This window comes from Neodiprion fabricii, chromosome 3, assembly GCF_021155785.1.
Source record: "Neodiprion fabricii isolate iyNeoFabr1 chromosome 3, iyNeoFabr1.1, whole genome shotgun sequence".
Taxonomy (NCBI): Eukaryota; Metazoa; Arthropoda; class Insecta; order Hymenoptera; family Diprionidae; genus Neodiprion; species Neodiprion fabricii.
Window position 1 is genome coordinate 6,136,801 of NC_060241.1, and position 18,981 is coordinate 6,155,781.

At 35.9% G+C, this 18,981-nt stretch overlaps 1 protein-coding gene across 1 annotated transcript in view; it reads right to left on the reverse strand.

The window, feature by feature from the left end:
* The window catches only part of LOC124177290, a 32,267-nt gene extending 13,916 nt beyond the window's left edge, over window positions 1–18,351 (reverse strand). Inside the window, exons 1-3 of the mRNA XM_046559484.1 lie at window positions 17,531–18,351; window positions 17,210–17,324; window positions 14,943–15,142 (exon numbers count right to left, since the gene is read on the reverse strand). Of these exons, the coding sequence (XP_046415440.1) occupies window positions 14,943–15,142; window positions 17,210–17,221 (212 nt within the window). The 5' untranslated portion in view covers window positions 17,222–17,324; window positions 17,531–18,351. The remainder of the gene's footprint in view (window positions 1–14,942; window positions 15,143–17,209; window positions 17,325–17,530) is intronic.
* Window positions 18,352–18,981: the final 630 nt, after the last annotated feature.

Below are 18,981 nucleotides of genomic sequence, written 5' to 3' on the forward strand. Positions count from 1 at the left end.
TTTACTCAAAAACGAACCCCTCGAAACTTGTGAAACTTCAACGTCAACTTACACTTGTTGAAACTAATGTACAAGAGTTTTTTTTTTTTAAACATTATAGCGACGTCTTCAGCAAAGCTATGTGAAAAACCCCGTGCACAAACATCTGTTTCGTGAACCCAAGACTTAAATTGTATCTTGTACGTACATGTAAATATGTACGCAAAAGAATTGTAGAAAAAAATGTTTCCAGTATCGAAGTGGCAGACCGTGGGCAAGAATTTACGTGGAAACAAATCCAACGGGTAAAAATTTATTCGGCGAATAGCAAATACAAATGGAATCGCCATGGATCGACGTGCAGCTAGACTCATCGATTCGGTCAGAAGCCAATAACGCTGCCAATAAACTCCCGTATAATGTGTATATACATACATATATATATATATATAGATACGAGTATATATACTATAATGTACATCGCATAGAGAGTCCGTCGAGTTTGTTGGGCACGTTCCTATGTTTGTCAGTCCAGAGGAGGCAATATCCGGTCCTTCGGAGGCGCAAAAGTGGTGCGCGAATTCGCCCGCAAGTTGCACTTTTTTTTTTATACAGCCTCGAGGGCTTGGATGATAAACCTTTCTGAGATCGCGCGGAGGAGAGTCGGTTTTTTTTTTTTTGAATAACATTGACACGTGATAGGATAATTTATTTGTGAAAATTTAATTTCACCCGAATACCATCAAACAACAACAAGTCACGTTCGAGTCTATCAGTTTTGTTCAATTTTAACCGGATTTGAATTATTTATAGGTAAAATTAACAAATGCTCGTGGAAGCTCCATAAAACAAAAATTATTCTCGATAAATTAGTAAAAATCGATTTTTCAGAAAAATATTCATCATTCTTTACATTGATATCAAGTTTGTTGGTAAAATTTTTTTGCAACCAATCGACATTTTTTTTTATTCTTGAATCAAACACTCAACGATCAATTGTAACATTCGAACGGTGATCCACGTGTGATACAATAAAACTATGCTAAGAAAGTTTACCGAATTTCTTTTTGGTCAAGTGGAGTTGTTTATTATTATATTGTTTTTTTTTTTTGTTCTTCTGCTTCTCACCATTAGGAGATTCGAATTTTTTTGCTTCTCCTCTTTTGTTCCTACGTAAGTTTAAGTCCGAAGTCAGGGACTTTTGCGATTTCACATATCGCCAGTTTTCCAGGTTAAAAGCGTTCTTTGCAAAATAAACGGGTGACATGGATGTATACTGCAGACGTAATTATTACACGTATATTACATGCCCTCAATACACACGTACCTTCACATATATATGTGTATATATACATATACATACATACACGATCGCGTATCGCGTCTCGACGTGGCTTTGCTGCATTGCTTTGCAGCACAGAGAACCCGATGCAGAGACCATGCTGGGGCTCAAAGCTCGTCTTGTGCTTTTCCATTTACCTTTTCCTACCTGTGTAAGCGTACACGCGCATGCAAGCACGCCGACCCCTCTCACCCCCTCACCTTTTTACCCCTCAATCGGAACCTCAGTCATCCCGGGAGTTCTAGCACCCTTTGACACATTTTTGCAGACCGGTTTTTCTCCCATCTTTCACACTTTGACGGTGAAAAATAATAATAAATAATAATAACTCGGACTAGGATATCAAGGAGACATTAAGAATTATTTCTCATTGCAGTACAACAATGATTTTTAATTAAACTTTATGTTAGCCTGCAGGCAGATTTTTCGATTTACTCGAATTTGCAAGGTTTTAACTGTCGCAACAAATTTTTCTTGATGTCTGTATTTTAACACTAAAACTTGCTCGTCCAAAGATTTATTTTTTTTTCTTGTTCAATATATCTTTATGCTCATCTTTCAAAATTAATATTGTTAAGAATTGCATCAACAAGTGATTTAAACTAGATTCCTTAAAATACCTGTTGTACAACTTTTGTTATCCACAGGATTAAAACAATGAAAATCAGGTTTCGTAAATTTCGTGACAACTCAATCAATCTTTGACACCTTATCGGATTTCAATTAGACATTTTTACAGTGTCGTTTACGCAGTAAATTACTTTCATAATTTTTTTTAAAGCTGGTTTTGAGCTACATAAATTTCTCCAAGTTTGAACCGAAATGTATCAAAAATTGTAGATCAAACCGTGACGGATAATTGCGGAACAATAATTTTCATGAAAATCTGTACGGAATATTGAATTTTTCAATTCGGTTATTGCGATTGGTTAAGAATAAAATCCAAGTACATGAGGAAAAAAATTATCACAGGAAATAAGTAAAAACTTATAGTAAAATATATTTTCAAGAAAATGAACGCATCTAAATACATGACAAAAAACTGAATCGTAATTTATAAGAGAAAAAAAAGATTCTACAGACACAAATTCAAAGAATCAAAAAAATTATATACGCGTAAATCGTTAACTGATTCATCTTTATAAAGCACGTACGATTTTCTATAAATAACGGATAATTTCATGATTCTGATTTCATATAATAAGATGATGGGAAAATTTCTGTGGTATAAAAATTATCGTTGTTTAAAATTGTTATTGCAAATTTTTTTCAACCGCATAACAAAAGAAAAAAAAATTATTTACGATAATATGAATAAGTTCGTGGATCAAATCGAAATTGTTGGAGTTGGATTCCGTGTAATATAGCTTATATCTATCGCAGTTTTTTGTCACCATGTTGAGCTAGTTTCCATTGTAAAAGGCCGAATCGAATTCAGGTATAACTTTGTTAAGAGTTATTCGTGCGTGAACGAGATAACGCCTAAATGATGTTTTGCTCAGAGGGGAACATTTCTCGTTTACGTTTAACTTGTCCTATAGTTTTGACACATTGGCTGGAAATAATTTACATATTTAGTTATTAATTTTATCACGTGAGATTTGCCGAAGGTTTAATTCTCGTTTTGCACTTGTGGAGATTTTTCTAATTTTTCTGGCAACCATATTTATAGTTCTTCATTGACTCGATTTTACCATCCTTTTCGTGTCTCGTTGTTTATTTAAAATTACGTGAAATATGTGATTGATGTTGGTAGATTTATAGAAGAGAATCTAATTTTTGCGTATTGTATGAAATTTTCAAATCTCAAATCCGTTCAAGCGAGAAAATTTTTTATTTCCAAAGCGAGAAAAGCATCGAATTTATGTTCTTTCGCAGGAATCGTTATGCGCGAATTATATTTCATTTATTGAAAATGCAAGATTCCTAAAAATTCTACTTCCAGTATAATTTACTTTAATGTTCACATTTTCGCTAAGTATAATATATTCTTTTGTTTCAGAGTTTGGTAATTTTTTTCACCGTTTAACTATTCTGGTTGTGGTTTTCTAGGTTATATTATAATTATTTATAAATATTGAGATTAATTTTAAATACGCGCCTTTTAAAATCACTTCAAATATTCATAAACAATTGATCAGTTGAATTAAAAATCTGAAAAAACTTGAGGTACTGTTTCAGAGTTGGGACAATTGCAGAAAATTTTTCAAACAAAATCAGAAATGACGTGGGAAAAACTCTATTTGCTCTTTGAAATTTCGCAAGTCGTTGACGGATATAAGGACAACAATGGAAAATAGATATTTTTGTAGAGATTTGAACATTTTGCAAAAAAGCTCTGATGCATAAGATTCGTAAATGAAAGTTCAAGGTTTTATTTATATAAAATTATCATTCTGTCAAGAATAGTTACGAAATAACTATATCATAAAATATATATTACAATGTTCGTTAAACGTGAATTATCATTTCCCGCAAAAAAATGATCTCTAATTGAAACAGCGATGTTTATTTTTTATTATTCCGCAAAATCGGTGGCTAGAAGCGAGAATCGTGGGGAAATTGAATTCGTTGCGATTTCGCAACATATTTTGCGTTATATGTAAAAGATGCAATTTCAATTTTGGCATAAGCATATTTTTCGCGTACACATAGGTACGGTACATAATAAAATTTATATCCACGAGTGTAGATTGAAATCTATGGCGCGCAGTTTGATCGGGAAAATTTGCAGCGTTGATGTGGAAACCGCATTTGGAGAGGTAGAAAATTACTCATCGGCGCGGGTTAAAGGGTGAAATTGAAGGGGTAGCGCATATCCAGCGGTGACCGCATTTCAACCTGTCTGCGGCGACGCGATCGTTCCGTACATACGTGCATATCCGTCGAAACAAACTCTCCGATCTCCGCTCAAATGACTCGATCAAGTTTCAAAACCGCGACAATGTCGTTACTCGTATTACTGGAAAATACGCACTGAGAAAAATTTCATTTCGGATAGTAACTACAAGAAATAGATAAAACAGGTATCGTTAAAAAAACTGTTCGAATATTGTTGGAATTTTTTTGCTATTGTCGATACTTTTTTGGTAATTGCAACGCAAAATCAGTTTCTGAGGTTAAGTCTACTTTTTTAGTTAAACAAGACTTCAACGTCAATTTATGCTTGCACAAGCGTTAAATTTTCTCAACAGTTGCAAGAAAATCTAGCAACAGCGATCGTGATGAGAAAGAATAGTAACGGATGCTAGACTTTTTAGTAACAGCTAGAAAACTAATTTTCATTTTCTACCTAGAACTATATTTTTCGATTGTATTAAAAAATGAAAATAGTCGAGGATTGACCGGTAACCGGAAATAAAAATTTTTCTCAGTACATACATGTACCTATTTTTTATTATTACATTCAACGGATGTGTCCGGAAAATTTTTTATTCAATTAGAGTTATTTATTACTTAATTCGCTTCGTTTTTCAAATCATTGCAATGAAACTTGTGCCTTTTTTACGTACGTTAATTGTGTAAAAACTGATTTTATTTTTGCTTCACATACTAGAGAATTTTTGGTAATGACCGAATATTTAACGATAATAATCACACTTAAGGGACATTTCCTTACCCGTTTCAATTTCGCTTGAATAATTTTTATCACATTAATTTTCACTGAGATATATGAGGTTCGTTTTTAGCGTGAAAATATAATATTCTTCCACATGACGGAAGATTCAAGTTCATCGGTATAATTAAATCTTGAATAGGGTTGCGTTTGAAAATACTGATAAATGAAATTGAAATTTCTACTGCAAAAGGAAAATCAAAAAATAATTTCTTTATCATACCTTATAACGATCTGAGGCAGACTCATTTTTTGTCACTCTTTTATTCAAATATTTGAGAATTTGCTTTAAAATGTGAGAAAAACTGACGAATGTAATAAAAACGTAAATGTTTTGGAATAAAATTTCTCTCCCTTTAGATTTCGGTCATTGAATTTCGCAATACATCGATTATAAATCGAATCTAACACGCGTACTATGCACATAACGCACTTAACGTGAAATCATTAAAATCGTACGAGTAAAACCGCGTTTCATTCGTTTTTATTTCATTTTTTTCTCAACCTCCGATTCTTGTCAAGCCTTTTCCGTCGACCTTTCTTTCTCTTGGTTTGCTTTTCTTTTTTTCCTTTTCTTGTAATTTGAACCCTATCTTGCAATCAAGAATTTCCAATAATGACGTTCGCGGGTCAAATTTAACGACTGCATTAATAAGTGTACCGGTGCAGTTTCGCAGCGAGCTGCAGGCTTCGGTATTAATGAAGAAACGAAAAACCAGCGATGCTGGCGCGAAGGAAGAATCCAAAGACGTGAAAAATTAAATTTAAGAAATAAAAGCTTGCTTTCTTCAAGGTGAAATAAAAAATACGCATAGTGCATATTTAACCCTTTCATTGACACATTTTTCTACTCAATATTTTGGTCTGATTCTCTATTCGATCAGTTTTAAATCCAAGATGGCGGATTCAATATGGCGGATACAAAATCGAAAAAAACCATAAAAATTCTATGATTTTCGCAGAAACTTGTTACTTCTGTATTACAATATCAGTCATAGGAAGCAACAAAGATCATCTGAAGTTGTAAATAAACTGTGATAAGGCGAGGTCAATTTTTGAGGTGGGACGATGAACATTCGGAAAATGAACAAAAGTACCCTGCACTGAGAGAAATTTTTAGTTCCGGTTACCGGTCACTCCTCGACTATTTTCATTTTTTAATACAATCGAAAAATATAGTTCTAGGTAGAAAATGAAAATTAGTTTTCTAGCCGTTACCAAAAAGTCTAGTATCCGTTACTATTCTTACTCACACGATCACTGTTACTAGATTTTCTTGCAAGTGTTGCGAAAATTAATTGCTTGTGCAAGAATAAATTGACGTTGAAGCCTCGTTTGACTAAAAAAGTATAGTAAACCTCAGAAACTGATTTTGCGTTGCAATTACCAAAAAAGTATCGACAATAGCGCAAAATGGTTGGGCGTACCTCGTTTTTCGTAATTCCAACAATATTCGAACAGTTTTTTTAACGATACCTGTTTTACCGAATTTTTCTCCTTACTATAACAAATGAAATTTTTATTTTTTTCTCATAATTTGCGACGCCTCGGCTCTAATCACCCGGAGAACTCGGCGAGAAATCAAAGAAAACCGAAAAATTACCGGGTCTAAGGGTGTAAATATATATATATATATATATATATATGCTGCTGGCGCCACAGCGGCGGAAGAGAAAAGAGGATCGGTGCCAGGGGCGTGTGGCGAAACCGAGTTTCTAGGGGAGCTTTTTTTCTCCACCTTTGTCACTCGCTGCGAGCTTTCCGCGATGGGGTTGAATGACGCTCTCTGCCGCCTCGGGCAAACGCCGACATAATACTAACGACCCCCGAGAACGAGACTTTGAAGACTTTAACTTTTCACCCCCGACGACGCCGATGCCGCGTGCATGTATTTATTTATTCGCACACCTGGATCGAAAGAGCGAAACGCAAACGCTGAGCGGTTTTGCGTCTCGTTCAAACTGAAAATCGAAATTGGGCCGCCTCCGATGTATCTCATTACAGCCCTGAGAATTTGTAATTTTTTTTAAGGTGTTACATGGCTTTTAAATGGCAAAAAAAAAAAAAAAACATTTTTTATACAAGTTCTGTTTTAATATGATCAATGAGTTATTTTACAATTAGTCAAACTTTAAACATGAAAAAGAACGATATTTGAACAATATTTTGTGAAATTTTCAATCGAAAATTTTGAATAGTTCAAGTATTCTCGAGGTGGACGGGACAGCTCGTGATAACTTTATCTGAAATCACATGAACAAATATTTTATGGTGGTAGGTGAGTATAGCTCGTGAATGAACGAAGGATTTTTGAAAAAATTGAAATTTGATTATTCGGTAGTGTTGTATGCAGAACGGTATGATTTTCGGTAAAATAAGTTGTGACAAAGGAAAAAAAATCCTTTGTTCAATTACGAACTATATTCACCTATCAACGAAAATTACATTGTTTTTTTTTTTATTTCAGATAAATACTTGTTTCTTCAAGAACCAATTCCCAGCGGCTGAATTCGCAAAATGTTTGGATAAGAATATCATAAGGTACCGTTCTTTTACATGTTTAAAGTTAAAATACTTCTTTTATTATAATAAAAAAAATAAAAAATAATGTAATACCATCATTTTAAAATTGAACTATTTTTTTCATAGAGATTATACTTCGTTCCAAATAATGTTTCTCATTTATACAAGTAAATGACCAAACGAAATGGAATGAAACTGGAGTCACGAATTGAATTTTTTCAACTAGCTTCACATCACTTATATTATACATATAAGTTTCGAACCTGTGTTGTCATTCGAAGAATTAAATTATCCTGAATTTTTCCGAGTTTACTGATTTTGTGGTATAATTTTCGCGATTTTTATTGCGGTTGCTTTTGTAATTATATCAAAGACTCGACGATTAGAAAGATACGAGTTTTCAGGATTTTAATCCGAGCTTCTCTGTGTCTCACAATCAATTCTAGATTTCAAAACAGCGGTTGATTTGTACAGATTTTCAAATTTTGAATGCAGGTTACAATAAAATGCGGATTATGTAGACGATATTTAAAAATTTGAGAGTAAAAAAGTATTTAAAATCATGGTTTGTTCCTTCATTACTCTAAAAATTTACCCCTGGACGGTTATTTTTTCAGTGACGCAATTACAAAGTATTCGTGCAATTTATAAAATATTTGTAATCCGTGGTGGATACAGAAAGTATTTTTGTTCTATTTAATTGGTTGACGCATTCGCGCCAAGAAGATAAAAAGAACCTCTTCAGATCCTTAATTTATCGGGAACGGAAAGAGAGAACGAAAAATAAAACACAACTTCGATGGCAAATATTTATCCTGTCCAACATATTCCTAGATGAGATCAAAGAACATTCTTTACATTCTTCTGTAGGTATACTCCCGTATGCGAAAAAAAAATAATTAGGTTCAGTAAATATTCGAAAACCGTGTATGCCCAGAACAAAGGGAGTGTCAAAGCCCCAAGATTGGTAAATAAATAACAATTATTAATAAGAATATAATAATCATGAAAAATTACAATCTGCGTAAAAGTAGAAAATAGAGAAGCATCTTTTCAAAATTGTTAGAAGGTGAAATGTTCTGATTGAAATTTATAATTCTTTTAAGTGCTTTCTACTTCTGAATATATTGGTCAGTAATAATAGAATAAAAACAATTTGAAAAAAAAATCTTATTTAAAAAGCGCAGCTTTCGACAATTTTGAAACAGAGTTTCTTGATTTTCTCCTTCTAATGGAATCCGAATATATTTCACCCTTAATTCTGATTCACCAGGCTCACTTTTCTTATAATTGGTAAATTTTCTCCTGTACGAATCCTTTCAACGCAAATCGTTGCAGTGTTCGTAAATTCCAAAAACTTATAACTTTTTTAACAAGTCATTTTTAATTCAACGAGTCGATATACACATATACAATTATTCCCGAAAGTACTTTAATCAAAAAAATATTTCAACCCTTTCTTCCTAACGCTTTAAAAATTTCGTATTTCTCTCCTTGCACATCGCGTGTTTTCTTTGTCTCTATCTTTTCGTCGGGGTTGAAATCCGCCAAATTTCCTCATCCCTTAAAAAAGTCCGTGAATTAAATCCGACGCAACAACGAAAACAACAACATAACGGCTGTACATCGTCGAGTGGAAAAAATCGGGGTCCGTTATTCCTCCCTAAATCTTTCAGTGTACATCGGGAAAGCGTTCTACGGCATGACGCTCTTTGCGACGATGTTATAACGCCTCACAATACAGCCACCCTCTCGTCTGTCAACCGCAGAGAACCGATCTTTCGAAACACGATGCGAAATCTGAAACGAAACGACTTCTAGAGGCGAGAGAGAGAGAGGGAGAGAGAGAGTGAGAAGGGGGTGGGGGGTGGGGAGGAGGACTGATTGACTTATTGTCACCCTGATAGCTTTTAACGTCGACGGTCCGACGCTCGATTCGAAGGGGCGCGAAATCCACCCTCACAGATACCGGCGAATATCGCTGTATCTTGCTCCTCGAAGTTTCCGCCACCCAAACTGCTCGCTTCGAGTCATTTCAAAGTTTCGGTTTATCGAGTTTGAGGGTGGAATAATTTACATTTGTTTTAATTTCACAAAACCGCCGTACCGTTATTCCGCTTTTGTTTTATTTCCGAATACTGTTGGCAAAGGAATCGCGCACTGGAAGGTAAAAAAACCATCGCAAATAATTCAGCGATTATACCAAACGATTCAAAATAAACTTTATTCACTTTGAATCGATTTTGAAATATATTTGAAATGAATATATATTTACAGAGAAAATATCCTGAGTTTGAATTTGAAATTTTGATTATTGATCAAATTTTGTTGAAAATTGTCCGAACCATTAAAGTTTTTTTAAAATATCATTTCTTGTTTAAAAAAAAATTATTTTTTTTCTACCGAACAGCTTCCGAAACAGAAAAACAGAATGAAAAATATTACTCGAAATTTTAATGGAAGATAGAAATTTTTCTTACGAAATTGTGAAAACACAATTTTAAAGACATTTCCGTTATCGAATCAAACAAAAAAAGTTCAGGCATTTTTTTTTTGTTTCTCTGGGATCTCGACAAATGGATGGGACGAAAGAAAAGTGTTTAAAAGAAACAAAAATTATAATTAGCAAAATCTCGCCGCAGACTCGGTAATTTTTTTTTTCTTTTCTTTTTTCTTTCTCATCCTGCAGTTTCCCCGATCGTTTTTAAATTTTGCGAAATTTCACGTGAGTAAAATGAAGGAACGCTGTTACGGTAAATAAAAAAGCTCAAATTCAACGAGTTCAACGAGTGAATGGGATTTAATTCGTCGAATTGAATAACCTACTACAACGAGATGCGAGATGATAGCGAGAAAATCCGCACCCATCGTCATGCGTAAATGTCAAACAGAGACGGGCACTGTTTTATAATTGCTCGCGGTAATTGCCGTGCTTTCATTCCCGCGGCTTCGCCCGCGTCGCGTGTATGCGTTAATAAATATACCAATCCGAACAATAATTACCTCATACACGCAAAATCAAAAACGAATTGTTCCTGTTTTTCGAGGGGATTCGACACTCGGCGCTTTCAAATACACGTCGAGGGTTCCGAATGCTTATTGTTGGACGGCTGGTTCAAAGTGCCGATTTTTCGGGGGAATATTGTATAATATCTACGCACCTATAATTGCTTCCTTTCATCCGAAGAATCTCGTCCCAATTAAAATCCTGCCAAAGCTTTAAACGCTCGCTTGTGGTTATTACCAGTTATAATAAGTACTTTACCGGGGATCGAATTTAATTCTTTTACAACGCTGCCGCGTTTTTATTTTTCTTTCCACATTTTTGGAATCTCATTTTTTTTTATCGACGTCTTTATTATCTGGGAAATTCTTTGGAGAGGTGTAAAACTCACAAATACACGTGATTTTTTCAAAACTTTTTCCGTTCACTTACTTTCAAAAGATCCAATTCTAGAGAAGAAATGGAAAATGTTTTGCCTGTACTCGACGTAAATTAGAGGTTAAATTTAGATGGTAGATTTTTTTTCTGTATTCGTTCGATAAAATTGTCGTAAAATTGATATTTTTTTTTCTAACAATCGTTGCAGTCGGTATAGTTTGATATTTTCATCAAAAATTTGTTACAAACTTCAAAACGTTAGGTGAATTTTTCGAGGTTACAAAATTATTTCGAAACTTATGTCGTAGATAGTGTCGAATATGTTTTATGAGAATCAAAAATAGAAATTTTGAACGAAACATTTTTTCAAACAAGTTAAAAATCGTAAAATAACCAATAAAGTATTCTATCGATCAATATTTTGTCGACGTTTTTTTTTTTTATCGATACCTTCATTTTTTCCTCAAGTGGCAAATTTTTTCCACTTTCCAAAAGTTAGGAGCTTCAGAGTAAATTGTTGAAATTTTAAAACTGGAAAATTTTATTTTTTACAGTGAACCCTGAAAGTACAGCCGTAGAAAATTGATCGAATTCTTGATAATTTCTTCGGACAATTTTTATAAATTGATGAGAAAATAGTAAATTTTGACAATGTATAGTGATGAAAAATGAAGCGATGAGGTAAAATGTCTGCGCTGAATTCAGCGAAACATCGACACCGCGGCTCCATTGATCAGTTATATTTTCATGCGGATAAAAATATACCAACCGCCGAGAGTGACTCGCCTCAATAAATCGTTTGATCTATAAACTCGACTTGTAGAATCCAGTCCATCAATAAGTGAGCACAAGACTACACGGTTACTTTCTTTGGGAAGAATCGATTCCCGTTTCGAATACCGAGCCGAGTACCGGCATAAATCGAAAACTTTCAAAGCCAGAGGGATAAAGTTTCCGAAAAAAGTTGGAGCGCTTCGAAAACTCCTGGGATTCGGGATTCATTCATGTAACTAAGTTTCGAAAAGGTATGTATACAATTTTTGTCCGTCACGACTGACGAAAACGGCACAAGCAACGTCAGGGGGAACGATACGAGTACGTAGAATAATTTCAATCATCTTCATTTTTTGCTAACTTTTCAAATTTTGGTGACTGTTCAATCCGTAATCAAAGCGCAGGATGCTTTCTCTAGAAAAAAATTAAACAGCTTACGTATTTGGATGTTTACTTGACACTCGTTGTTTTCATACCGATTTGAGTAAAAAACAATATCAGAATTTTTCACAAATCTTTTACAAATACAAAAATAAGAGAAGACAAGTTTGAAGAATTTTTTTCCACACGTGTAACTGATGTGAAAAGTTTTATGCAGTACGGAAAATCTGGTTTCTTTACGTTAATCGAATTGCGTAACAGTTTCGTGATGGGAATCAAATTCGTATTTTTCGAATAAATCAAGTCGAATAAGTACTGACTGCAGGAATTAATCGCACGTACGTTTAATTTCGCGCGTTTTTTGAGTCGCTAATAATCGTTTTCAACCGCCGTTTATCACACTGAGAGACATTTTTAGTTCCGATTACCGCTCAGTCCTTAACGTTTTCATTTTTTACCACAATCGAAAAATATAGTTCTAGGTACAAATTGAAAATTAGTTTCGTAGCTGTTACCACAAAGTCTAGTATCCGTTACTATTCTTTCTCATCACGATCACTGTTACTAGATTTTCTTGCAACTGATTTTGCGTTGCAATAACCAAAAAAGGATCGACAACAGCGCAAAATGGTTAGGCGTGCCTCGTTTTTCGTAATACCAACAATATTCAAACAATTTCTTCAACGATACCTGTTTTACTGAATTTTTCTAGTTACTATAAAAAATGAAATTTTTCTCAGTGCAACGTTCCGATTTCACGTCCCTTTTCACAAACATACATCGTGAATTCCTTACGACCGCACGTTCCGTCGTCTGCTCAAAATCAACGCGCACGCGTTACAATCACCGAGCGGCTGTTTGCCGTGGTAACCAACCGTCGTAAACATAACCTCAAAAATGTCGAAATTTGTCAGTTGGCAGTTGCGCTCAGGACCAACAACTCTAAAAAAATTTGAGGCTAGAGACAGTTGGCTGCCCTGACAAACGGCCGCTTTCTCGCGTCGCAGCGCATGCGCGTTAAATCTTAGCAGACGACGGACCACGCAGTCGTTGGAGTTTCGCTATACTGTCAACACTTGCAACGGATATCAATGAGCGTTCTTCAACCCCAGAGAGGATCATCCCTCATTGCCCGCACCTGCACCGTTCGGGCTGTTGCAGCAGGCTGCAGCTGAGTCGATAAATTTTAATCCAAATTGTTTTTAATAATTAATCACCACCGCTATCCCCCCGCCACCGACTGTACGTGATGTCGTATAACACGGTGTGCACTCGAGGGAATCTACTACGGATCGTCTGACGGATTCACCGGCGTAACGTCGTCGGTGTAGAGTGTAACATTTATCACCGTGCTGTACCCACTTCAATTCCGTAATGCTGCGCCACATCGCTAACAATCCATCGTTACGTTGGGGATGGGTCAATTTTTCTTGTTTTCAAAAAAGATTGCGTCAATCTAGACCGATAAGAAAATGCAGCTTTTCCACGCTTTTCTTTTTTTTTTTTGTCAATATTAGGAAATTGCCGCGTGGATTTTCGAGTATCTTGAAAACTTGGCGAATATAACGAATGTGAGGATTAAGTATGTTGAAAAAAATTTTTTGTTGATTCACATTAATTTTTGTTCATTTAGTAACACAAGTTGTTGTTCTGAATATTTTTTTGCTGGATAAAATAACGGTTCTTTGAATCGAAAAAACTTTCCATTCTCTGTATTTTGTAGATCCGAAAAATCCTTTCTCTGTGTGTATGAATATCCTTTTATTCAATAGAAGGAGAAATATTTGTCGTTTGAAAGCGTAGAATTTTGAACTTATCCCCCCCCACCATTTTTGTGGGTCGAGGGCAAAGTTCTTCTGATTATAGCATATCTAGTTAAGTAATCTTTGGCGGTTCTCTCAAATATGTAAGTACGTGTCAATTGTCTGAAAAAGTCTTTGATCTCTTTATGTGCCGATGATATATCCTCAAAAATGGAAATGCGTCGAGTTGAAAAATTAAAAAATTGGTTGTATTTGTAAAGTATGGCGATCAAATATAGCAAAAGAAACATTTCATCAAATCAAATAAATGTAGTCTCACTAATTGATAGCGCAAATTTTTGTTCAGACTACGTATTTTCAACTGAGTTATCGAAACATTACCTTTGCCATATTGGAGCGGAGTTGAAGTTCCCAATTCAAAAATTTCCGAAAGCACCGAATTCCGTATTATTTGGTGGTGAAACTTGAAGAAAAGAAATCAAACTTTTAGGAAACAACAGAGTTTTGAATGGTCGGAAATCCGACGGCTCAAAGTTCCAAAATGTAAGATTCCGAAATTTCAAGTTCCGATAGAACAAGGTTCCAAAAAGTAAAGTTCCGACAAAACAAAATTACAAAAAATAAAGTTTCGATAGTGTAAAATTCCGAATATTAAAATATACTCACACAGCGTAGTTTACTCAACAAGTGGGTGTAAAAAATCAGAAAAACCAAAAATCAGAGTGACCACGATTCCGAACGTAAAAATATAAAATATCCAAAACAGAGAAAGACCAAAGTGGTGAAATTTCACCAAGCCGGGAATTCGCAGAACCAAAAATCTTCGATCATTCGGAATTTCGTTATTCCAGATTTTTAAATATTCTCATTTTTGCACTTTCGGAACTTTGAGCGTCGGGTTTCGGACCGTTCGAAACTTTGATATTTCATCCAAGTTTAATTTCTTTACTTCAACTTTCGCCACCACAAGATTTGGAATCTGGCTCTTCCGGAACTTTTGAAATTCGGAATTTCAACCCCTTTCCGTCATATTATATATACATATATTATTATATATGTATATATAAATCCACACCTCTATTCGACAACGACAAAACTTGTGATAAAAATTATTTCAACCGTTCTCTCGACTTCCTTTTCACACTTACACTTTTGCGATTATCAAATTCTGCTCGGACTCACCTAGACTGGAGGATAATCTTGTGGGCGTAGATCGGGGTTTCCTCCCTGCCGAGTAAAAATACTATGTCGGCGGATTCCGTGTCCTCCGATAATCTTGCCAAATCTTCAAGTAGTCGAGGAACTCCCGCGAGTCCTGCTTCTCCTGGCACTCCAGCCGCCCCCGCAGCCGATCCTCCGACTGCGGACCTGCCCGCCATTCTCTGAAAACGATCGCTAAATTATCAGGCAATCACGACGGAAACAGTAGCCTTGTTCTTCCGTTCCAGATTTCTCACTTTTCCAATTTTACCTCCATTGATTTTATGACCATTGCACGTGAAAACAATTAGTCGTCCTAACAGACTGATTTGTGTTTTTATTGTTTGTTTCTTCCAGGTCAAGTTGCCGAGACAAACGTTACGAAATGCTTTTGTGGTGAGTTGAAATTGTCAACTTATTTTTCTCGGTTTTCATTCCGTTGAAACAAAAATTTTAATCAGCCGTTATTTTGACTTGGAGATATTTAGTATCTATCTAAATTGTACAAGATATTATGCAGAAGCAATTACGAAGAAGCAGCTTTCGGTCTTTACAAAAAAATAATCAAGGCACAAGTTTCAATTATGGGAAATTCCCATCGATTTTTCGAAAAGGTTTTACAAAAATATCACAATTTTAACCACAAAAGCAGTAAAATTATTTTATTACATAATTCACGTCCGAGTTCGTATTGCATTAATAAAAAAATCCGAACGGATTTCAACTTTTTCCTATCAAATTCCGAGTGACAAGGAAAAACGTTTTGAAATCGTAAATACTTCGGGAAATAATATAGAAGGGACGGTTTGAGCGATGACAATGGCCGTTGCCGTGACAGAAATTCCGGGAAACGTGTCGCTTGTCAAGGGTGAAGGGGGTATAATTGCGGTGACGTCGAACTAAAAACGAACGCAATCAAAACACAATCAGTGCTAATTGAGTAATTAATATTTAATCAGTGTCCGGTGCACAGCTTGCCGTTGATGCCGGTGCTGCATCAACCAGGCTCAAGAGGCGATCTCTGATGCAGCTGATCCTCTTTTAATTGGTTCGGTTTTTTGCAGTTTTTTAACCACCGTATTCGTCATACGTCAATTGTTTTACAAACGACGAACGGACAACGAGAAGCAAAACTCGGCGTGAAGCCCTGCAAGGTTTTTTTCACTTTGTTCATTCGGAATTCAATTCAAACTCGATTCAATTTGCTGGGAGAAGATTTCGTATTTATACCAGCAAACGGATATTAGGTGCTACGTGATTCGTTTCATTATTTCCTGATAAAATAGTCACTCATTGTGAAATTGCTTTTCATCCAACGTCCCGATGGATTATAATATTTCAACTGACTGAGATTAGCAAATTATTTCATTTCAATATTTTCGTCGACAATTTGTCGATGGGGAATTCATTGAAGCATTGATTTACTCTAAGAAAACAATTTTTCTTTTTTTTTTTTTTAACAAACAATCTTTATACTTGTCAAGTTGATATATTATTCTTGTTGTCACAAACTGTGTTCGTATTGCACATGCTATTCTAACTAGTCAAATGAACTTGATCAATTCTAGGCATGAGTACAACCGTTAAACGTGATTAGGCAACATTTTTTGTTGGGTTCGATCAACGAATTGATACTTGGTGGGAACAAATGACGCCAGAAATAATTATACAATCTACCGCAAAATAGTTTCAACACTTTCAGGTTCAGTAGAAGGAAATTTGTTTCTACAAATCGAATTGTAAAAACCGTCGTTTTGTGTAATAGAAATAAACGGTCAAATGCGAAACTGAATTTAATTGCAATGAATAAAAACAAATAATAATTCATCACAATCAGAAAATCAGAACAGAAACTATTCAATAACGCGATTTTCTTTAAACCCTCAGAAATCGACCATTCTAATTGTAAGATCAAATTTTAACCAACTTCGTGTCACAGATTTATTTCCATTTCGCGAAATTTTCTACCAGACTGTACTTGTCTCTAAAATTGTTCTAAAATTTTCGCGAGATATCTGTCGTTTCGGCACGAAATCCCGGTTTGTAAACATTCGCGCGTGTCACGATAGAAGACGCGTCGCGTGCCAGATTTGCACACAACGTGATCCACACAAGTAGGAACGGCGTGTTAGATAATCGCATCGCGCGTATCTCCTCGTCCATCTCGAATCGTCAAAGTCAGATGCGAAGGAATCCGAGTGAAGGAAAAAAAAAATAAAAATAAAAAAAAATAATAAACGTCGACGAACCCGTCTGGCCATGGTATCCAAGAGTTAAGAATCCCGAAAAGATCCTTCCGAGATCAGGAATCGAATACCGGAATTAATCCTCCAGATATTGTTTCCACCACGCTTTATTACAGCACTATAAATGAGCACAAGACATCGTGTTGGAGTTGGTAACGTTATCCGTAACGATTCGTGCTTGAGGAAAAACCGTTATTTCATAATTTTCGAACTGTTTGAAACTCGTTAAACGGTAATAAAGGAAAACAAGCTTGTATTTTGTAATCCTAGTTACTTAAAAATTATTGTTACTGTAAGAAGATATTGATTTTTTCTCAACGTTACGTTACAATAACGTTACCAACTTCAACCTCGTCCCAAGATGGATCACCTATCCTCACCCTCTGAGGTGGTTAGCTAGTTCTGTACCGTCAAACAAACACGTTTTTCACCGATATTATATCCTCCCGCACTTCCGCAGGAATTCGACGTCCCACCGCTCACAGCTTCGCTGATCCAAACGATCGCACGACAGGATCCGATCTATCGATTTTTCCCCGTTCTCTTCCTCTTTTCACCGGACCACAAATCACCGCTTTCCGGAATCGGATAAACCCAGGTCAGACAATCATTGCGCGCGCGATGCTGAGATCGACCTGCGGCCACTTCTGAGACCGGGAACCGACGTGTGTTTCTCACCGAAAGGATAAACTCTCCTCACCGATGTTGCCACGTCCTCTCGAACCGAGAGGATCGCGCTACCTGTACACGGGTAAAAAATCACTCCAGCGGAACGCCGAGAACGATGAAAAAATTTTCACCAATTTTCCTTTTCCTTTTCCTTTTTACTCCCGGTTTATCACCGTGCTGCAGATTTCCGCAGTCCCTGTTTTTTCACAGTCGAGCTCATCGCGTTGCCTCTCCGATTCAAATATTTAACTTAATTTATGTGCTACTGATTGTTTTTTTGGAGAGTAACTCGAACTATCGATGTACAGATTTCGCGGACGAATTGCGAAAAATGCGGAACCCGATGAACCGCAACGATCCAAGACTACCACGTGGGCCATTTTATTTCGTGACGATTGTAACCGGATCGTTAACCGCGGGCTGCACGAATTCTTTACCGCCGAGCACAATTCACTCGGAATCTGGTCCGACCCAGTCTGAGTAGTTTTCAACGTCGTGCTTGGCCCTCCTTCCACCAACTCCTCCTCCGATCTCCTCTTTCTTCTTTTCTCGTTTTTTTCAGCGAGGTAATGATCGTACGCGGTCGCGAGGCCGTCGATCCTTACCGATCCTTTTTCGATTGTACCATTTGCGTACGGTAACTTACCACAATTTGATCGATTGTCAGTTATTTCGATCGATTTATCCGACGCTAAGCTTCGGCGGTACGGTAAGCAGTCGGTAACTGTTATCAACGAAGTACGTAGTTGATGATTTACCAGTCAATTAACCGCTGTTTCGATTCAACCTCTAATTTATTAGACTAATTAATCGATCACCGCAAAAATACGACGTGAATAATGTTGGTGTACACGAAATTGGCGATAATTTTCATCCTTTTTCCACGAGACGCGGTCGGTAAGTTATTTCCATCAATCGATACAGATCAAAAACATTTATATTTCTCAAGACAATAGTATCAAATGAAATCTAATGAAGTGCACCAGTGTTATCATGTATTGTAAACCTGATTTCGTAACTTTTTCTTGTGAACGATCTAGTAGATCATTTTAATAGATCATCTGACTCGTAAGATAATGGCATACAGGTTACCGACGGATGGTAAG